Source organism: Salvelinus sp. IW2-2015, unplaced genomic scaffold, assembly GCF_002910315.2.
Source record: "Salvelinus sp. IW2-2015 unplaced genomic scaffold, ASM291031v2 Un_scaffold3629, whole genome shotgun sequence".
Lineage (NCBI taxonomy): Eukaryota > Metazoa > Chordata > Actinopteri > Salmoniformes > Salmonidae > Salvelinus > Salvelinus sp. IW2-2015.
In genome coordinates, this window is record NW_019944906.1 from 28148 (window position 1) to 49889 (window position 21742).

General features: G+C 46.0%; 1 protein-coding gene, 1 long non-coding RNA gene and 1 other non-coding gene across 4 annotated transcripts; 2 read left to right on the forward strand and 1 right to left on the reverse strand.

Moving 5' to 3' along the window:
* Positions 1–2151: 2151 nt before the first annotated feature.
* Positions 2152–2223, reverse strand: trnaq-cug (transfer RNA glutamine (anticodon CUG)). Its single transcript has one exon. It is a non-coding gene; the product is annotated as a tRNA-Gln (tRNA).
* A 170-nt stretch (positions 2224–2393) lies between these two features.
* On the forward strand, positions 2394–12810 carry LOC112076212 (ras-related protein Rab-11A-like; the record flags this gene model as incomplete). Its single annotated transcript, XM_024143074.2, is given in 7 exon segments — positions 2394–2632; positions 6953–7007; positions 7009–7055; positions 7058–7145; positions 8420–8613; positions 11160–11240; positions 12581–12810. Coding segments are annotated over 7 exon segments (735 nt in total), but the record flags the coding sequence as incomplete, so codon positions are not given.
* Positions 12811–12819: 9 nt separating this feature from the next.
* LOC139025951 (uncharacterized) lies at positions 12820–13912 on the forward strand. 2 transcript variants are annotated; one of them, XR_011477643.1, is made up of 3 exons: positions 12820–13271; positions 13318–13376; positions 13775–13912. It is a non-coding gene; the product is annotated as an uncharacterized lncRNA (long non-coding RNA). The 2 variants fall into 2 exon arrangements; XR_011477644.1 differs by lacking the exons at positions 12820–13271; positions 13318–13376 and adding an exon at positions 13553–13619.
* Positions 13913–21742: the final 7830 nt, after the last annotated feature.

Below are 21742 nucleotides of genomic sequence, written 5' to 3' on the forward strand. Positions count from 1 at the left end.
CACAATGTGGGTCTACCAATGGATGGGGTCTACCACATGGATGGGTCTACACCACATGGATGGTCACCCACATGGATGGGTCTACCACCACATGGATGGGTCTACCACATGGAGGGGTCTACCACATGGATGGTCTACCTACCACAATGGATGGGTCTACCACATGGATGGTCACACAGTGGTCTACCACATGGATGGTCTACCACATGGATGGGCTTACCACATGGATGGGTCTACCACAGGATGGGTCTACCACATGATGGGCTCTACCACATGGATGGTCCGACCACATGGATGTGCTACCACATGGATGGGTCTACCACATGGATGGCCATACCATGATGGGTCTACCACATGGATGGGTCTACCACATGAGAGGTCTACCTACCCACATGGATGGGTCTACCACATGGATGGGTCTACCTACCACATGGATGGTCTACCACATGGATGGTCTAACCACATGGATGGGAATCTACACCCACATGGATGGTCTACCACATATGGGATGGTCTACCACATGGATACTTATCACATGGATGCCTACATAGATGGCTACCTACCACATGATGGTCTACCACCATGGAGTCTACCACATGGATGGGTCTACCACATGGATGGGTCTACCACATGGATGGGCCTACCACATGGATGGGTCTACCACATGGATGGGTCTACCACATGGATGGGTCTACCACATGGATGGGCCTACCACATGGATGGGTCTACCTACCACATGGATGGGTCTACCACATGGATGGGTCTTCATAACATTCCATAGGGGCTGAAATGGTAGGCTACACCCCAGTAACCACAAACTGAGGATCCCCTCACCCTTGACCCATCCTCCTCCACTTTCTTCACTGCCTCTGCATACGACTTCCTGGCCACCTCAACCTGCCTCTCTCTCACCGAACACTTCCGATCCCCAGTAACATGAGCTCCCCTACAGACACACACAACTTTATCCACCGAAACTACACAATCCTCTATCCCATGACCTCTTGCACACATCGGGGAATCACCCTCCTACACACAGCTGCAACATGACCATAAACGTCTGCCCTGCTAGAGCTTCCCCATTTAACAGTAAGTGCTGTTATAGTGAAGTGGAAACGTCTAGGAGTAACAACGGCTCAGCCTCGAAGTGGTAGACCACACAAGCTCACAGAACGAGACCGCCGAGTGCTGAAGCACGCAGCACGTAAAGTCTTATGTCCTCGGTTGCAACACTCACTACCGAGTTCCAAACTGCCTCTGGAAGCAACTTCTGCACAATAACTGTTCGTCGGGAGCTTCATGAAATGGGTTTCCATGGCCGAGCAGCCGCATACAAGCCTAAGATCACCATGCGCAATGCCAAGGTTAGGCTGGATTGGTGTAAAGCTCGCCGCCATTGGACTCTGGAGCAGTGGAAACGCGTTCTCTGGAGTGATGAATCACGCTTCACCATCTAGCAGTCCGACGGACTAATCTGGGTTTGGCAAATGCCAGGAGAACGCTACCTGTCAGAATGCATAGGGCCAACTGTAAAGTTTGGTGGAGGAGTAATAATGGTCTTGCGCTGGAAGAAGAACTTGATTGGCCTGCAGAGCACTGACCTCATCCCCATCGAACACCTTTGGGATGAATTGGAACGGTGACTGCAAGCCAGGCCTAATCGCCCAACATCAGTGCCCAACTTCACTCATGCTCTTGTGGCTGATTGGAAGCAATGTCCCTGCAACAATGTTCCAGCATCTAGTGGAAAGCCTTCCCTGAAGAGTGGAGGCTGTTATAGCAGCAAAGGCGGGACCAACTACACATTAATGCCCATGATTTTTGGAATGAGATGTTCGATGAGCAGGTGACCACATACTTTTGGTCATGTAGTGTATTTGTTAAACGCGGCTCGTGTATAACTCTAACCAGTTAGCATGTCGCACATTTCCGAGTTTCCTAGTTCAGACTATCACTTGAACGCGGCATAAAACAATGCATGAGACATTTAGATTATTCAAGAATCAATGGGTACATATTAATTCATAAATCCACAAATAAATGGATGTAGCAACTGCAGACGGCCTCTTTTAAACTGAAAATTCCATCTACTCCTTATAATCGAGAAGTCTGCCACTGTTTTGAGTCACAGCTAAGAAACTCAAAAAACATAGGTCCTACCGAGATTTGAACTCGGATCGCAGGATTCAGAGTCCTGAGTGCTAACCATTACACCATAGAACCGTGTAGAAAGTTAGGATCTATAATATATTAGTATGTATTACACAGAATATCTCTCCCATTGTCCATGATTAGTTGGGTGTCATGAAAAAACAACTTTGCCATAATATATAAATGTATTCAATAGATGTACTTCATTGAACATCAAAGAAAGTGAGACGTGTTATCAATACCAAAAGCTCGATCCGGAAGTGGGCGTTTATATAGCGGTTGGATGCTAACTAGCTTGTTAAAACTGACTAGGTTCGAGGTGCAGCAGATACCGTTAAAGACAGTGCATTGCAGTACCAGGCGGGATAGGACCGAGGAAGGAAGGACAGAAAAAGGGACGGTGCCAATTGGATCGAAACCTCGCCTTCATTTTGATTCAGGATGGGGAACAGAGATGACGAGTATGATTACTTGTTCAAAGGTACATCTATGCCAAACGTTACCTGTCCATAAAATGTAACTTCATCATGGTTTCATACGAGCTAGCTAGTACTAGTGGTCGCCAGGCTTTGGTAGCGCTCGATGCTAATCTAGTTAGCCGCTAGATAAATTAGCTAGCTACACATTCGCAGTAAAGTTAACGTCAGCGTGATATCTTTTGAACTAAAATGAGTACGTTTGGATATGATTGTATAAAACATATTGTAATGAAACAGGCTTACAATATATTAGGCTATTGTCTTGATATTCCGTAATAATGCTAACATACAGCTGCTGATCATTTTGTCGGCTAGCTAGCTAACTAAATTCCTCAAATTCAGTGCGGTACCGTCAGGAAATAACCAGATAGCTAAACATCCTCAGCAGCTAGCTAGATAACCAGCGACTTGTTCAAATGACCACAACTTAGTTACTGAAACCATAGCTAGTTGCTCCAGCTACCTTTTTAATAACGTTATGTGATGTCATTCATTTAAATGTTTTCTTACATTAGACATGTCTACTAAATACGGCGTTAGGTAGCTAGATATCTACTATATCCTGCTTGTGAAAGACCGATGCTTAAAACACAACAGCATTCTCATCGTGACATATGATAAAATGGGTTCTTCCCATTGTGGAGTAATTACTAGGGCCATGGACCATGGCCTTACCTCGCTGGAGGAATGTGACTCTCAGCATTTAATTTCAGCGTTTATGATCTCAAGCACGAGAATGTCATACCACTGAATTGTAGACCTTATTTTATGGCGTTTTAACCTGGAATGTAGGCTAGGCCTTAGTCCATGTCTAGTCAGCGCATGTTATCGACTGAGGATAAACGTTGAGATGTCAAGCACAGAGGAATTCGTGTCAGTAGTCGCAAACGATGGAACTGCGGATGTAGCCACAGGCTGTGTGTACTTATGACTCACTTCTGTATGACCGGTATACCACACATATAGTCCAACAAACACACCTTATTCATCAAGGCTCATGATGACCGATATACCACACATATAGCCCAACAAACTAGAGTCGACCGATTAGGGCCGATTTCAAGTTTATATAATAATCGGTATTCGGCCTTTTTTGGACGCCGATTTACATTGCAATCCATGAGGAACCTGCGTGGCAGGCTGGCCGACTACCTGTTACGCAAGTGCAGCTTGAAAGCTTGAAGCACAGCGCTGTTTATGACTTCAAGCCTATCAACTCCTGAGATTAGGCTGGCAATACTAAAGTACCTATTAGAACATCCAATAGTCAAAGGTATATGAAATACAAATTGTATAGAGAGAAATAGTCCTACAATAACTACAACCTAAAACCTCTTAACTGGGAATATTGAAGACTCGTGTTAAAAGGAACCACCAGCTTTCATATGTTCTCATGTTCTGAGCAAGGAACTGAAACGTTAGCTTTCTTACATGGCACATATTGCACTTTTACTTTCTTCTCCAACACTTTGTTTTTGCATTATTTAAACCAAATTGAACATGTTTCATTATTTATTTGAGGCTAAATTGATTTTATTTATGTATTAAGTTAAAATAAAAGTGTTCATTCAGTATTGTTGTAATTGTCCTTATTACAAATTTATATAAAAAATGGCCGATTTAATCGGAATCTACTTTTTTTGGTCCTCCAATAATCGGTATCGGCGTTGAAAAATCCTATTCAGTCGACCTCTACAACAAACACACCTTATTCATCAAGGCTCATGCTGGGTGTCAGCGTGCATCTCTCATTGACTTGTTGCGTGTGTGGGCCACTGTTCTACAATTTGAATTCGCCTCGAGACTTTAGTGCTTCAGGGTGTCCTATAACTGGCTRGAGCCAGTGTGTGGACATTGTTGGTCATTGTTGAGAACAGGAACAATAGAACTGCCCTTAAGACACATGGTAATGTGCTAACAGAGTTAGACCTCAGTTCACTGACTGTTCTGCTGCTGGTAAGTATAAACTAACGATGACATTACATTAGCCCAGGTCTGGATCTGAGGACCTCTGAACACTGTAGAAGAAGAGCTTCCTAGAGCCCTGATGCACATTCCATGACCAAACGTTCTAAGAACGTGGGAAATGGTATAATGCATAGAGCCTATTCTGCTTCCTGTTCTACATCATAATGCATAGAGCCTATTCTGCTTCCTGGTTCTACTCATAATGCATAGAGCCTATTCTGCTTCCTGTTCTACATCATAATGCATAGAGCCTATTCTGCTCTGTTCTACATATAATGCATAGAGCCTATTCTGCTTTCCTGTTCTACATCATAAATGCTAGAGCCTATTCTGCTTCCTGTTCTACATCTAATACATAAGCCTATTCTGCTTCCTGTTCTACATCATAATACATAGAGCCTATTCTGCTTCCTGTTTTTACATCGTAATGCATTAGAGCCTATCGTTTCCTGTTCTACATTATAATTGCATCGTGCGCTGCTTTGGTAGCAGTCAGCATACGATGGCAATCTTCACATAGCACATTGTTTCTGTGTATTTAATGGGGTGGATTGTTTCTGTGTGTTTAATGGGGTGGATTGTTTCTGTGTGTTTAATGGGTGGATTGTTTCTGTGTGTTTAATGGGTGGTGTTCTGTGTGTTTAATGGTGGATTGTTTCTGTGTGTTTAATGGGTGGATTGTTTCTGTGTGTTTAATGGGTGGATTGTTTCTGTGTGTTTAATGGGGTGGATTGTTTCTGTGTGTTTAATGGGGTGGATTGTTTCTGTGTGTTTAATGGGGTGGATTGTATGTACAGTACCAGTCTAAAGTTTGGACACGCCTACTCATTCAAGGTTTCTTTATTTTTTTTACTTTTTTCTATAATGTAGAATAATAGTGAAGACATCAAAACTATGAAATGACACATGAATCATGTAGTAACCAAAAAAGTGTTATATTATATTTGACAAAGTAGCCACCCTGTGCCTTGATGACGCATTGCACACTCTTGACATTCTCTCAACCAGCTTCACCTGGAATGCTTTTCAAACAGTCTTGAAGGAGTTCCCACATATGCTGCTTTTCCTTCACTCTGCGGTCCGACTCATCCCAAACCATCTTCAATTGGGTTGAGGTTGGTGATTGTGGAGGTCAGGTCATCTGATGCAGCACTCCATCACTCTCCTTCTTGGTCAATAAGCCCTTACACAGCCTGGAGGTGTGTTGGTCATTGTGCTGTTGAAAAACAAGTGATAGTCGCACTAAGCGGCCTGGAGGTTGTGTAATATGCATCTTCACTATTGTTCTACAATGTAGAAAATAGTGCAAATAAAGAAAAACCCTGGAATGAGTAGGTGTGTCCAAATGTTGACTGCTACTGTGTGTATATATAGAGGATATTGATATTTGTTAATCTATCAATGATTGGCCTGAGTGGATTAATAAAGTTGTGCTTTATTTATTTTTTACTTCAGTTTATTGAGTAAATACTTTATTAACGCTCATCTTAAAATGACACTGTTGGTTTAAAGGGCTTGTAAGTAAGCATTTCACTGTGAGGTCTACTACACTGTTGTATTCGCATTTCACTGTGAGGTCTACACCTGTTGTATTCAGCATTTCACTGTGATCTACACTGTTGTATTCAGCATTTCACTGTGAGGTCTACTACACCTGTTGTATTCAGCATTTCACTGTAAGGTCTACTACACCTGTTGTATTCAGCATTTCACTGTAGGTCTACTACACCTGTTGTATTCAGCATTTCACTGTGAGGTCTACTACACCTGTTTGTATTCAGCATTTCACTGTAAGGTCTACTACACCTGTTGTATCAGCATTTCACTGTGAGGTCTACACCTGTTGTATTCAGCATTTCACTGTGAGGTCTACTACACCTGTTATTCAGCAATTCACTGTAAGGTCTACTACACCTGTTGTATTCAGCATTTCACTGTGAGGTCTACTACACCTGTTGTATTCGCATTTCACTGTGAGGTCTACTACACCTGTTGTATTCGGCATTTCACTGTGAGGTCTACTACACCTGTTGTATTCAGCATTTCACTGTGAGGTCTACTACACCTGTTGTATTCAGCATTTCACTGTGAGGTCTACTACACCTGTTGTATTCAGCATTTCACTGTAAGGTCTACTACACTTTTGTATTCAGCATTTCACTGTGAGTCTACTACACCTGTTGTATTCGGCATTTCACTGTAAGGTCTACACCTGTTTGTATTCAGCATTTCACTGAAGGTCTACTACACCTGTTATTCGGCATTTCACTGTGAGGTCCACTACACCTGTTGTATTTGGCGCATGTGACTGTTGATAGGAGACTCTCTAACCTGTCTCTTTCTCTCTGGCCCAGTGGTGTTGATAGGAGACTCTGGTGTGGGGAAGAGTAACCTGTTGTCTCGTTCACCCGAATGAGTTTAACCTGGAGAGTAAGAGCACCATCGGGGTGGAGTTTGCCACCGCAGTATTCAGGTGGATGGGAAGACCGTGAAGGCTCAGATCTGGGACACAGCTGGCCAGGAGAGATACCGGGCTATTACATCAGCGTGAGTCTCTCTGGTGGTGGTGCACAACACACACACACACACACACACATTCTAGGGATGTAATGATTCACTGTTAAGCATCAGTCCTGATTGAAATGTTAAAACAGTTTAGCCTAATCTGATAGATGTCTAGTCTCCCCTATGGCTCTAATCTTGATAGTGGTAGATGTCTAGATCTCCCCTTTATGGCTCTAATCTGATAGTGGTAGTGGGGTGGTAGATGTCTAGTCTCCCCTATGGCTCTAATCTGATAGTGGTAGTGGGGTGGTAGATGTCTAGTCTCCCTTATGGCTCTAATCTGATAGTGGTAGTGGGGTGGTAGATGTCTAGTCTCCCTTATGGCTCTGATCTGATAGCTGTAGTGTGTAGGTGTGTCCAAACTTTTGTCTGGTACTGTACATACTGTACATCATTTACACAGTCACAGTACATACACCAGGGTTATTTTTGGACATAAAATACTGTAAAAACACCAGCAATTGTATTACATTGTGTTAATCTGTTCCAAAGTAATCCCATGTACAGTAGATAGACATACAGTATGTGATCATATACAAATGTAAGGAAGGTTTGAAATTATTATGTTTTAGTCAGATGTTTTATCCGTTTTTCGGCTTCTTGCGGTCAATTTGCAGTCTACAAATGATTGATAATTATGTTCCGGCCCCCTGACCATCCTCAGTATTTTAATAACGTAGTATTTTAATAATGTAGTATTTTAATAATGTAGTATCAGAATGAACCAGTCTACCTAACATAGAACAGTATTTTAATAATGTAGTATTTAATAACGTAGTATTTTAATAACATAGTATCAGAATGAACCAGTCTACCTAACATAGATCAGTATTTAATAATGTAGTATTTTAATAATGTAGTATTTTAATAACATTGTATCAGAATGAACCAGTCTACCTAACATAGATCAGTATTTAATAATGTAGTGTTTTAATAATGTAGTATTTTAATAACATTGTATCAGAATGAACCAGTCTACCTAACATAGATCATTATTTAATAATGTAGTATTTTAATAATGTAGTAATTTAATAATGTAGTTTCAGAATGAACCAGTCTACCTAACATTGAGAGGGTTAAGTTATTAAACACTGATCTATGTCGTCAGGTATTACACATTCTATGATTCTATCACATGTAACTGACCATCAAAATGAACAGCTCTTCTAGAAAGCATGTCACGGTTTGTTTGCTCCTAACTGCTAGATGTATGTGACCAATCGGATTTGATTTGAGCTGTGTCCTCTGGTCCACAGGTATTACCGTGGTGCCGTGGGGGCTCTTCTGGTCTATGACATCGCCAAGCACCTGACCTATGAAAGCGTGGAGCGTTGGCTGAAGGAGCTGAGAGACCATGCTGACACCAACATCGTTATTATGCTGGTCGGTAACAAGAGTGACCTGCGTCACCTCAGGGCTGTGCCTACCGATGGGGCACGGGCGTTCGCAGGTCAGTACAGAACCAACCTGGTCTGGTTTCAGATCCAACCTGGTCTGGTTTCAGATCCAACCTGGTCTGGTTTCAGAACCAACCTGGTCTGGTTTCAGGACCAACCTGGTTGGTTACAGGACCAACCTGGTTTGGTTTCAGAACCAACCTGGTTTGGTTTCAGAACCAACCTGGTCTGGTTTCAGGACCAACCTGGTTGGTTTCAGAACCAACCTGGTCGTCGGACAACTGTCTGGTTTCAGGACCAACCTGGTCTGTGTTTCAGGACCAACCTGGTCTGGTTCAGGAACTGGTTGGTCAGGACCAACCTGGTCTGGTTTTTCAGGACCAACCTGGTCTGGTTTCAGAACCAACTGGTCTGGTTCAGAACCAACCTGGTCTGGTTTCAGATGTATTTGTTCAGGTCAGTTTCAGAACCAACCTGGTCTGGTTTAGAACAACCTGGTCTGGTTTCAGAACAACCTGGTCGGTTTCAGAACAACTGGTCTGGTTTAGAACCAACTGTCTGGTCAGAAACCTGGTCTGTTCAGATCCAACCTGGTCTGGTTCAGAACCAGTTTCAGATCCAACTGGTCTGGTTTCAGATCCAACCTGGTCTGGTTTCAGATCCAACCTGGTCTGGTTTCAGATCCAACCTGGTCTGGTTTCAGATCCAACTGGTCTAGTTTCAAGTCCAACCTGGTCTAGTTCATGACCCAACCTGGTCTGGTTTGATCCACGTTGTTCAGATCCAACTGTCTGGTTTCAGATCCAACCTGGTCTGGTTTCAGATGTATTTGTTCAGGTCAGTACAGAACCAACCTGGTCTGGTTTCAGAACCAACCTGGTCTGGTTCAGATCCAACCTGGTCTGGTTTCAGAACCAACCCGGTCTGGTTTCAGAACCACCCGGTCTGGTTTCAGAACCAACCCGGTCTGGTTTAAGATCCAACCTGGTCTGGTTTCAGATCCAACCTGGTCTAGTTTCAGACCAACCTGGTCTGGTTTCAGATCACTGTCTGGTTTCAGTCCAACCTGTCTGGTTTCAGATCCAACCTGGTCTGGTTCTCAGATGTATTTGTTCAGGTCAGTACAGAACCAACCTGGTCTGGTTTCAGAACCAACCTGGTCTGGTTTCAGATCAACCTGGTCTGTTTCAGAACCAACCCGGTCTGGTTTCAGTACAACCGGTCTGGTTTCAGAACCAACCCGGTCTGGTTTCAGAACCAACCCGGTCTGGTTTCAGATCCAACCTGGTCTGGTTTCAGATCAACCTGGTCTGGTTTAGATCCAACTGGTCTGGTTTCAGATGTATTTGTTCAGGTCAGTACAGAACCACCCTGGTCTGGTTTCAGAACCAACCTGGTCTGGTTTCAGATCCAACCTGGTCTGGTTTCAGAACCAACCTGGTCTGGTTTCAGAACCAACCTGGTCTGGTTTCAGAACCAACCTGTTGGTTTCAGAACCACCTGGTCTGGTTTCAGTCCAACCTTGCTGGTTTCAGATCCAACCTGGTCTGGTTTCAGATCCAACCTGGTCTGGTTTCAGATCCAACCTGGTCTGGTTTCAGAACCAACCTGGTCTGGTTTCAGAACCAACTGGTCTGGTTTCAGAACCAACCTGGTCTGGTTTCAGAACCAACCTGGTCTGGTTTCAGATCCAACCTGGTCTGGTTTCAGATCCAACCTGGTCTGGTTTCAGATCCACCTGGTCTGGTTTCAGAACCAACCTGGTCTGGTTTCAGAACCAACCTGGTCTGGTTTCAGATCCAACCTGGTCTGGTTTCAGATCCAACCTGGTCTGGTTTCAGATCCAACCTGGTCTAGTTTCAGATCCAACCTGGTCTGGTTCAGATCCACCTGGTCTGGTTTCAGATCCAACCTGGTCTGGTTTCAGATCCAACCTGGTCTGGTTTCAGATCCAACCTGGTCTAGTTTCAGACCAACTGGTCTGGTTTCAGACCCAACCTGGTCTGGTTCAGACCAACTGTCTGGTTTCAGATCCAACCTGGTCTGGTTTCAGAACCAACCTGGTCTGGTTTCAGATGTATTTGTTCAGGTCAGTTCAGAAACCAACCTGGTCTGGTTTCAGAACCAACCTGGTCTGGTTTCAGACAACCTGGTCTGGTTTCAGATCCAACCTGGTCTGGTTTCAGATCCAACCTGGTATGGTTTCAGATGTATTTGTGCAGGTCTGGTATCAGGCTAGTACCAACCATGCCTCCCTACTCCTAAGAGTAGTGGCGTTCACCTTTCCTTTCTCATGAGTGGCTGTCGTGATCGGGGGTCTGGCTGTCAGATCGGGGTCTGGCTGCAGTGATCGGGGGTCTGGCTGTCAGTGATCTGGGGGTTGGCTGTCAGTGATCGGGGGTCTGGCTGTCGTTCGGGGTGCTGTCAGTGATCGGGGGTCTGGCTGTCAGTGATCGGGGGTCTGGCTGTCAGTGATCGGGGGGTCTGGCTGTCAGTGATCTGGGGTCTGGCTGTCAGTGATCGGGGGGTCTGGCTGTCAGTGATCTGGGGTCTGGCTGAGTAGTGATTGACATGGTTTAATGTTTCCTCTGTTCCTTAGAGAAGAACGGTTTGTCTTTCCTGGAGACTTCAGCCCTGGATTCTACTAACGTGGAGACATCCTTCCAGACCATTCTGACTGGTGAGTGTCCTCTGTCTGTCTGTGCATTGACTGTTTTCTATAAGATTTAATACAGTCATTATATTTTAATGGGCTATAATGTATCATGGCACAGGGTTTAACACAGGCCAGAGAATGAGAGAAGAGACCAGTGGTTGTGTGTTAGGGTGATCATCTCCGCCGCGTCAGGGGACAGATGCGCTTCCTGAATACCTAATCACAACTGAGACCAGATGGTTCTGAATACCTAATCACACTGAGGACCAGATGAGCTTCTGAATACCTAATCACAACTGAGGACCAGATGAGCTTCCTGAATACCTAATCACAACTGAGGACAGATGAGCTTCCTGAATACCTAATCACAACTGAGGACCAGATGAGCTTCTGAATACCTAATCACAACTGAGGACCAGATGAGCTTCCTGAATACCTAATCACAGCTGAGGACCAGATGAGCTTCCTGATACCTAATCACAGCTGAGGACCAGGTGGGCTTCCTGAATACCTAATCACAACTGAGGACCAGGTGGGCTTCCTGAAACCTAATCACAACTGAGGACCAGATGAGCTTCCTGAATTGCCTCGGGCCACTGCTCTGAACAGGAGCCTCGGTCACTGCTCTGAATAGGAGCCTCGGTCCACTGCTCTGAACAGGAGCCTCGGTCCACTGCCTGAATGGAGACCTCGGTCCACTGCTCTGATAGGAGCCTCGTCCATGCTCTGAATAGGAGCTCGGTCCCTGTCTGATAGAGCCTCGGTCCACTGCTCTGAATAGGAGCCTCGTCCACTGCTCTGAACAGGGCCTCGGTCCACTGCTCTGAACAGGGAGCCTCGGTCCACTGCTCTGAACAGGAGCCTCGTCACTGCCTGAACAGAGCTCGGTCTATGCTCGAATAGGAGCCTCGTCCACTGCTCTGAACGGAGCCTCGGTCACTGCTCTGACAGGAGCTCGGTCACTGCTCTGAATAGGAGCCTCGGTCCACTGCCATGCTGTACTAACACACACAGTGTAGTCAAACGGAACGCTATCCGATTCTATCTGGTGATTGTGTTAGATCATTTCCCTGTTTAAACTGGGAGTAAAGTACTGGCAGTAACATGGTAATCTCCTCCTGTCTCTCTCTCTCCCTCCTCCCTCTCTCTCCTCCTGTCTCTCTCCCTCCTCCTGTCCGTCTCTTCTCTCTCTCCCTCTCTCCCTCTCTCCCTCATGTTCCTCTCTCTCTTCCTCACTCCTCTCTCACTACCCTCTCTGTCTCTGTTTCTCTCTCACTCTCCCTCCTGTCTCTCTTCCTCCTGTCTCTCTTCTCTCTCTCTCCTCTCTCTTCCTCCTGTCTTCACATCACCCTCCCTCCCTGCAGAAATCTATCGCATCGTGTCTCAGAAACAGATGTCAGACCGGCAAGACACAAAAATGTCGCCGAGCAACAACGTGGTCAACATCCAGGTGCAGCCGACGGAGAATAAACCAAAGATGCAGTGTTGTCAGAGCATCTACAAGCATCACCAGTACCACCTGCTACCCCTGACCCTGACCCCGACCCCAAACCCCCTTCTAAAAGACTGCTTTGGTCCGATGTCTGAACACAGCTGCTGGCCAGGCTCTAGTCTGAACACAGCTGCGTGGCCAGGCTCTAGTCTGAGACACAGCTGCGTGGCCAGGCTCTAGTCTGAGACACAGCTGCGTGCGCAGGCTCTAGTCTGAGACACAGCTGCGTGGCCAGGCTCTAGTCTGAGACACAGCTGCGTGGCCAGGCTCTAGACTGAGACACAGGCGTGGCCAGGGCTCTAGACTGAGACACAGCTGCGTGGCCAGGCTCTAGCCTGAGACACAGCTGCGTGGCCAGGCTCTAGCCTGAGACACAGCTGCGTGGCCAGGCTCTAGGATCTATACTGCAGAGTTGAGGCTGCCTCCAAAGTGTGCACTGGTCTTGCACCACTTCATGTCATGGATTTAAAAGCATTAGATTGTAATTATTGCTGAAGGGAGTTTCTTTCCACCGTTGTTAAGCCTAAATCCATGATGGGAAGTGTGCAAGTGATCAAAACACTGTGTCTGAGCTCGTTGGTTCCTAAGGATCCCAGTCAGGACTATAAGCGTTGTGAGCTCGTTGGTTCCTTAAGGATCCCCAGTCAGGACTATACAGCTGTGTGTGAGTCGTTGGTTCCTTAAGGATCCCAGTCGGACTATACAGCTGTGTGGTGGCAGCTCATTGGTTCCTTAAGGATCCCCAGTCAGGACTATACAGCTGTGGTGTGAGCTCGTTGGTTCCTTAAGGATCCCGTCAGGACATACAGCTGTGTGTGAGCTCGTTGTCCTTAAGGATCCCAGTCAGGACTATACAGCTGTGTCTGAGCTGTGGTTCTTAAGTATCCCCAGTCAGGACTATACAGCTGTGTGTGAGCTCGTTGGTTCTTAAGGATCCCAGTCAGGACTATAGAGCTGTGTGTGAGCTCGTTGGTTCCTTAAGGATCCCAGTCAGGACTATACAGCTGTGTGTGAGCTCGTTGGTTCCTTAAGGATCCCTCAGTCAGGACTATACACTGTGTGTGAGCTCTGTTGGTTCCTTAAGGATCCCCAGTCAGGACTATACAGCTGTGTGTGAGCTCGTTGGTTCCTTAAGGATCCCCAGTCAGGACTATAAAGCTGTGTGTGAGCTCGTTGGTTCCTTAAGGATCCCCAGTCAGGACTATACAGCTGTGTGTGAGCTCGTTGTGTCTTAAGGATCCCCGTCAGGCTATACAGGTGTGTGGCTCGGTGGTTCCTTAAGGATCCCAGTCAGAACTATACAGCTTTTCTTTCTGCCGTCTTTTAATATTATTATTATATAGCAACGTTTTAATAATCAGACAAACGCAGGCGAATCTTCACAGAAATGTCTTAATTATGATTTTACTGTTTTTTTTGTTTTTAGGTGTTATTTTATTAAATAATGTGAGGTTTGTTTTGTTCACCTGTAAAGCTTCAAATTGACTGCACTGTACTCTCATTACCTGGCTGACTGTTGTGAATCCAAATGGCTCCCCATTCCCTAATATAGTGCACTACTATTACAGAGCCCTTACTAACCAGAAGTAGTGCACTATAAGGAATAGCTTAGGGACATTTGGGAGCCTGGTGGTGTGCTGCATAACTAGACAATGTCTCTTCGCGTGGTAGTAATGCTATAATGCTAATGGTGGTAGGCTAGGGATCAGTGGTAGTAATGCTAATGATGATAGGCTAGGGATCAGTGGTAGTAATGCTAATGATGATAGGCTAGGGATCAGTGGTAGTAATTTTGTTTTTTGTTTTGTTTTAAACATGCTTTATGTCAGGGGCGGCAGGGTAGCCTAGTGGTTAGAGCGTTGGTCTAGTAAGGGTTGGCGTCAATTCTAGGAAGTTAACTGAGATTTCAATTCCAATTCCTATTCTCTTTTTTGCTTTTCAATGAGGAAAATGTGGAATTGGAATTTGGTTTACTTTCTGAATTGACTGATATTGAAATGGAGTTGAACCCAACCCTGCTTTCTGCTAACCCTAAGGCAGGGTTAGCAGAAAGAGAGAGTAGTGACTTGTTTCAGTGCCTAATGCTTTGAGCACTGAGTAGTGACTTGATTCAGTGCCTTTATTGTAGAATGACTTGTTGGTTGGTCTGTTGATAGTTTTCAGATGCCACCTCCCCTTCTCTTCAAGCCCAGCTCACCTATCTCTAGTGGACAGGACAGGTTCCTACCCTTAAAAATGTACGTGTGATTAGGGTGGTTGGCAGGTAGCCAAGGACCGCTGCAGTTCCCTCCAAGCAACTCGTGTCAAGCAGATCACACCATTTACCACGGCCTACAGCAAGACTGGTCTACAGGGTAATAGTAGTGTGGGTAGGAGCCAGTGTCTGGAGTCAGACCAGATTAACGTCATTAATAACCCAGTGTCTGGAGTCAGACCCGATTTTAACGTAATTAAAAACCCAACTGATATGAGTTAGTCCAGATTAACATCATTAATAACCCACTGTCTGGAGTTAGACCAGATTAACGTCATTAATAACCCAGTGTCTGGAGTTAGACCAGATTACCATCATTAATAACCCAGTGTCTGGAGTCAGACCAGATTACCGTCATTAATAACCCAGTGTCTGGAGTTCAGAACCCAACTGGGTTCTGGTTTCAGAACCAACCTGGTCGGGTTCAGAACCAACCTGGTTAGCTGGTTTCGATCCAAACCTGGTCTGGTTATCAGATCCAACCTGGTTGGTTTCCAGATCAACGCTGTCTGGTTTCAGAACAACTGGTTGGTGTTCGAACCAACCCTGGTATGGTTTCAGAATCAACTGGTTGGTTCAGATCAACCTGTCTGGTTTCCGAGATCCAACCTGGTCTAGTTTCAGATCAACCTGGTTGGTTTCAGATCCAAACCTGGTCTGGTTCAGATCCCAACCTGGTCTGGTTTTCAGATCCAAACCTGGTCTGGTTTCATCAACCTGGTCTATTTCAGACCCAAACCCGGGTCTGGTTCAGACCAACCGGTCTGGTTTCAGACCACCTGTCTGGTTTCAGACTCCAGACCTGGTTGGTTTTCAGAACCAACCTTGTCTGGTTTCGATGTATTGTTCAAGGTCAGTTCAGGAAACCAACCTGGTCTGAGTTTCAGAACCAACCTGGTGTGGTTTCAGAACCACCTGTATGGTGTTCAGATTGCCAACCTGGTCTGGTTTCAGATCCACCTGGTATGGTTTCAGATGTATTTGTGACAGGTCTGGTATTCAGGGTACCAACCATGCCTCCCTACTCCTAAGAGTGTGGCGTTCACCTTTATTCCTTTTCATGAGTGGCTGTCAGTGATCGGGGGGTCTGGCTGTCCAGTGATCGGGGGTCTGGTGTCAGTGAATCGGGGTCTGGCTGTCAGTGATTGGGTCTGGCTTCAGTGATCGGGTTGCGTCAGTGAGATCGGGCGTTGGCTAGTCAGTGATCGGGGGTCTGGCTGTCAGTGAGTCGGGGGTCTGGCTGTCAGTGATCGGGGGTACTGGCTGTCAGTGCCATGGGTCTGGCTGTCAGTTGATCGGGGGGTTATGCTGTCAGTGATCTGGGTCTGGCTGGTAGTGGATTGACATGGTTTAATGTTTCCTCTGTTCTTTAGAGAAGAACGGGTTTTCTTTCCTGTAGACTTAGCCCTGGATTCTACCTAACGTGGGCATTCCTTTCCAGACATTCTGACTGGTTGGAGTGTCCTCTGTTGTCTGTGCATTGACTGTTTTCTATTAGATTTAATACAGTTCATGATTATTGTAAATGGGCTATAATGTATCTGCACAGGGTTTAACAAGGCCAGAGGAATGAGAGAAGAGACCAGTGGTTGTGGGTTAGGTGATCGATCTCCGCCGCGTCGGAGGACAATGCGCTTCCTGAATTACCTAAATCACAACTGTGGACCAGATGGGCTTCCTGAATTACCTAATCACAACTGAGACAGATGAGCTTCCTGCATACCTAATCACAACGAGACCGATTGAGCTTTCCTGCATACCTAATCACAACTGAGGACCCGATGAGCTTCTGAATAACCTAATCCAACTGAGGACAGATGAGCTTCCTGAATACCTAATCACAACTGAGGACCAGATGAGCTCTGAATACCCTAATCACAGCTGGAGACAGATGAGCTTCCTGAATACTAATCACAGCTGAGGACAGGTGGGCTTCCTGGAATCCTAGGATCACAAACAGCTGAGGACCAGGTGGGCTTCCTGAATACCTATTCACAACTGAGACAGATGAGCTTCACTCGAATTGCCGGGCCACTGCTCTGATGACCAGGAGCCTCGGTCACTGCTCTGAATAGAGCCCGGTCACTGCTCTAACAGGGCCCTCGGTCCACTGCCTGAATAGGAGCGCTCGGTCCATGGCTTGAATAGAGGCCTCGAGTCCACTGCTCTGAATCAGGAGCCTCGGGTCCATGCTGCTGAATAGGAGCTCGGTCCACGTGGCTTGAATAGAAGCCCGGTCCATGCTCTGAACAGGAGCCGCGTCCACTGCTCTGAACAGGAGCCGTCGGTCCACTGCTCTTGAACAGAGCCTCGTCCACTGCTCGAACAGGCCTCGGTCCACTTGCTCTGAATGGGAGCTCGGTCCACTTGCTCTGAACAGGAGCCTCGGTCCCACTGCTCTGAACAGGAGCCTCGGTCAAATGCTCTGACATAGAGCTCGCGTACCACTGGCCATGCTGTACTAACACACACAGTGTGTCAAACGGGAAACGCTATGCGATTCTATTGGTCTGATTGTGTTAGATCATTTCCTGTTAAATGGGGTAAAGTACGCGTAACGGGGGTAATTCCTCCTTCTCTCTCTCTCCCTTCCTATCCTCTTCTCGTCCTGTCTCTCTCCCTCCCTGCCTGTTCCGTCTCTCTCTCTTCTCTCCCTCTCTCCTTCTCACCTATGCTTCCTCCTCTCTTCCTCACTCCTCTCACTCATCCCTCCTGTCTCGGGTTCTCTCTCACTCTCCCTCCTGTCTTCTCCTCCTGTCTCGCTCTTTCCTCTCTCTCCCTCTCTCTTCCTCCTGTATTCACATCACCCTCCCTCCTGCAGAAAATCTATACGCATTGCGTGTCTCAGAAAACAGATGTCAGAACCGCAGACAACAACATGGTCGCGCGAGCAACAACGTGGGTCAACATAAGGGTGCAGCGCGACGGAGAATAAACCAAAGAGGCAGTGTTGTCAGAGCATCTAACAGCATCACCAGGTACACTGCCCACCCCTGACCCCTGACCCCGACCCAACCCCCTTCTTAAAGGACTGCTTGTCCCGCTGTTTGGAACACACTGCGTGGCCAGCTCTAGGTTGAGAACAGCTGCGTGGCCAGGCCTCTAGTCTGAGCCACGGCATGGCCAGGCCCTCTTCTGAGGACACAAGCGCGTGGCAAGGCTCTAGTCTGAGGGACACAGCTGCTGTGGCCAGCTCTAGTCTGGGGAACAAGCTGCGTGCCAAGCTCTGACTTGAGACACAGCTGCTGGCCAGGCTTCTTAGACTGAGACACGGCTGCGTGGCAGGGCTCTGGCCTGGACACGCTGCGTGGCCAGGCTTAGCCTGAGACACAGCTGGCGAGGGCCAGGCTCTAGGATCTGATACTGCAGAGTTGAGGCTGCTCCAAAGTGTGCACTGGTCTTGCACACTTCATTGTCATGATTTTAAAGCATTAGAGTTGTAATTATTGGCTGAAGGGAGTTTCTTTCCACCGTTGTAAGCTAAATCCATGATGGAAGTGGTGCAAGTATTCAAACAACGTGTCTGAGCTCCGTTGATTCCTTAAAGGACCCGTCAGACTTACAGCTGTGTGTGGGCTCGATTGGTTTCCGTAAGGATCCCAGTCAGGACTATACAAGCTGGGTGAGCTGCGTTGGTCCTTAAGGATCCCAGTAGGACTATACCTTGGTGGGTGAAGCTCATTGGTTCCGTTTAAGGATCCCCGTCAGGACTATTACAGAGCTGGTGGTGAGCTCGTTGGTTTCCTTAGGCATCCCAGTCAGGGGACTATACAGCGTGTGTGTTGAGCTCGGTTGGTTCCTTAAGGATCCCCCCCAAAGTCAGGGATATAACAAGCTGTGTCTGAGGTCGTGGGGGTTCCTTAAGTATCCCCAGGTCAGGATTATCAGGTGTGTTGTGAGTCGTGTGGTTCCTTAAGGATCCCCCAGTCAGGACTAGTAGAGCTGGTGTGTTGAGCTCGTTGGTTCCTTTAAGGATCCCCAGATCAGGACTATACAGCTGTGTTGTGAGCTCGCTTGTTCTTAGCGATCCCCAAGTCAGGACTATACGGCTGTGTGGAGCTCGTTGTTCCTTAAGGATCCCCAGGTCAGGAAGTATACAGCTGTGTGTGAGCTCGTTGGTTTCTTAAGGATCCCCAGTCGAGGACTATTACAGCTGTGTGTGACCTCGTTGGTTCCTTAGGATCCGCCAGTCAGACTACAGCTGAGGTGTAGAGCTCCGTTGGTTTCCTTAGGATTCCCAGTCAGGACTCATGAGCAGCTGTGTGTGGCTCGGTGGTTCTATAAGGGATCCAGTCAGAGCTAATACAGCTTTTTCTTTCTGCCGTCTTTTGATATTTTATTCATATAGCAACTTTAATAATCAGACAAACGCAGAAGAATTCTTCACACGGAAAGTCTTCAATATATGATTTTACTGTTTTTTTTGTTTTTAGGTGTTATTTTATTAATTAATGTGAGGTTTGTTTCGTTCACTGTAAGAGCTTCAAATTGACTGCACATGTACTCTCATACCTGGCTGGACTGTTGTGACTCCAATGGCTCCCCCATTCCCTGATATAGTGCACTATTTACAGAGCCTTACCCTAACCAGAAGTAGTGCACTATAAAGGAATGCTTAAGGACACATTTGGGGGGCCTGGTGGTGTGCTTGCACTAATGGACAATGTCCTCTCGCTGTGGTACGTAATGCTAATAATGCTAAGGGTGATAGGCTAGAATCAGTGGTTATGTTATAATGCTAATGGTGATAGCTAGGGGTCAGGTCGTAGTAATGCTAAATGCAATGTGGTAGGTAGGGATCGTGCGTAGTAATGCTATAATGCTAATCGTGGTAGGCTAGATCAGTGGCTAGTAATGCTATAATCGCTAATGGTGATAGGCCTTAAGGATCAAGTGTAGTAATGCTAATTGTGAGGAGGTAGATTCAGTGGTAGTGGACTAATGATGCTGGGCAGGAGATCAAGTGGGTAGTAATGACTTATGATGCGGTGGGCTAGGGAATCGTGGTGTATGGCTAATGATGATAGCTAGGGATCGATGGTAGTAATGCTAATGATAGACTAGGGATCATTGGTGTATGTAATGATGAGTTAGGCTAGGGATCAGGTGGTAGGTATGCGGATACATGCTAATGGTAATAGACTAAGAGATTAGTTGGTAGTAATGCTATAGTGCTGAATGGGGTAGCTTAGGGATCAGTGGTAGTAATGCTAATGATGAATCGGCTAGCGGAAGCAGTGGTAGTAAGGCTATAAATGCTAATGGTAAATAGACTAGAGATTGAGTGGTTAGTAGATGCTATATGCTAATGTAATAGGACTAGAGATTGTGGTAGAGATGCATTAATGCTAATGGTGGCTAAGGCTAGGATCAGTGTAGTAATGCTCAATGATGATAGGCTTAGGGATCAGTGGGAGTTAATGCTTAATGATATAGCTAGGATCAATATGGTATAATTTGTTTTTTGTTTTGTTTTAAACATGTTTATGTCAGGGCGGCAGGTAGCTGTGTTAGAGCGTGGTCTAGTAAGGGTTGGCGTCATTTCTCAGGAAGTTAACTGAGATTTCAAATTCAATTCCTCATCTCTTTTTTGCCTTTCAATGGAGGAAAATGCTGATTGGGAATTTGGTTACTTTCTGAATTGACCCTGATATTGAAAGGAGTTGAACCAACCCTGCTTTCTTTTTTGTTTTATGCTAAACCCTAAGGCAGGGGTAGCAGAAAGAGAGAAGTAAGTGACTTGTTTCAGTGGCCTAATGCTTGGGAGCACTGAAGTAGTGACTTGATTCAGTGCCTTGTATTGTAGAATGAGCTGTTTGGTTGGTCTGTTTGTAGTTTCAGATGCCACCTCCTGCTCTTTGCAAGCCAGCTCACCTATCTCTAGGTGGACAGACAGGTTCCTACCCTTAAAAATGTACGTGTGCTTAGGGTTTGGTTTGCAGGTAGCCAAGGACCGCTGCCAGTCTCCCTCCAAGCAACTCGTGTCAGCGATCACACCAGTTTACCCACGGCCCTACAGCAGACTGGTCTACAGGGATAATATAGTGTGGGTAGAGCCAGGGGTGTTCTTGAGTCGACCAGATTACAGATCAGTTAAGAACCACAGTGTCTGAATTCACCCGATTTTAACGTAATTAAAAACCCAACTGATATTTTTTTTGAGTTAGTCCAGATTAAATCGATTCAAGTAACCCACTGTCTGGAGTTAACCAGATTACGTCTTAATACCAGTTCTGAGGTCAGACCAGATTACCGTTCATTAATAACCAGTGTCTGGAGTCAGACAGTATTACCGTCATATACCCAGTGTCTGGGGGAGATTAGCAAAACCACTGGATTTTAACCAGTTTTCATTTAATACCATGTCTGATTTAAACCAGATTAATGCGTTCATAACCCAGTGTCTGGATTCAGACCAGAATGCGATTACCGTTCATTAATAACCAGTGTCTTGGAGTCAGACTCAGATTGACGCTCATTAATAAACCCAGGTCTGGAGTCAGACCAGATTACGTCATTAATACACATGTCTTGGATCAGACCAGTTCAATAGTCATTAATAAACCACTTGTCTGGATTAACCAGTTAATGTCATAATAATAAACCCATCTTCGGTAATTTTAAACCCAGATTTATGTCATTAAGTAACACAGCAAAAATGTCTGGATTCAAGACCAGATTAAGTCATTCATAAACCCAGTGTCTGGGGAGTCAGCCAAGATTAACGTCATTAATAACCAGTGTCGGGTCAGACCCAGATTAACTCATTACATAACACTG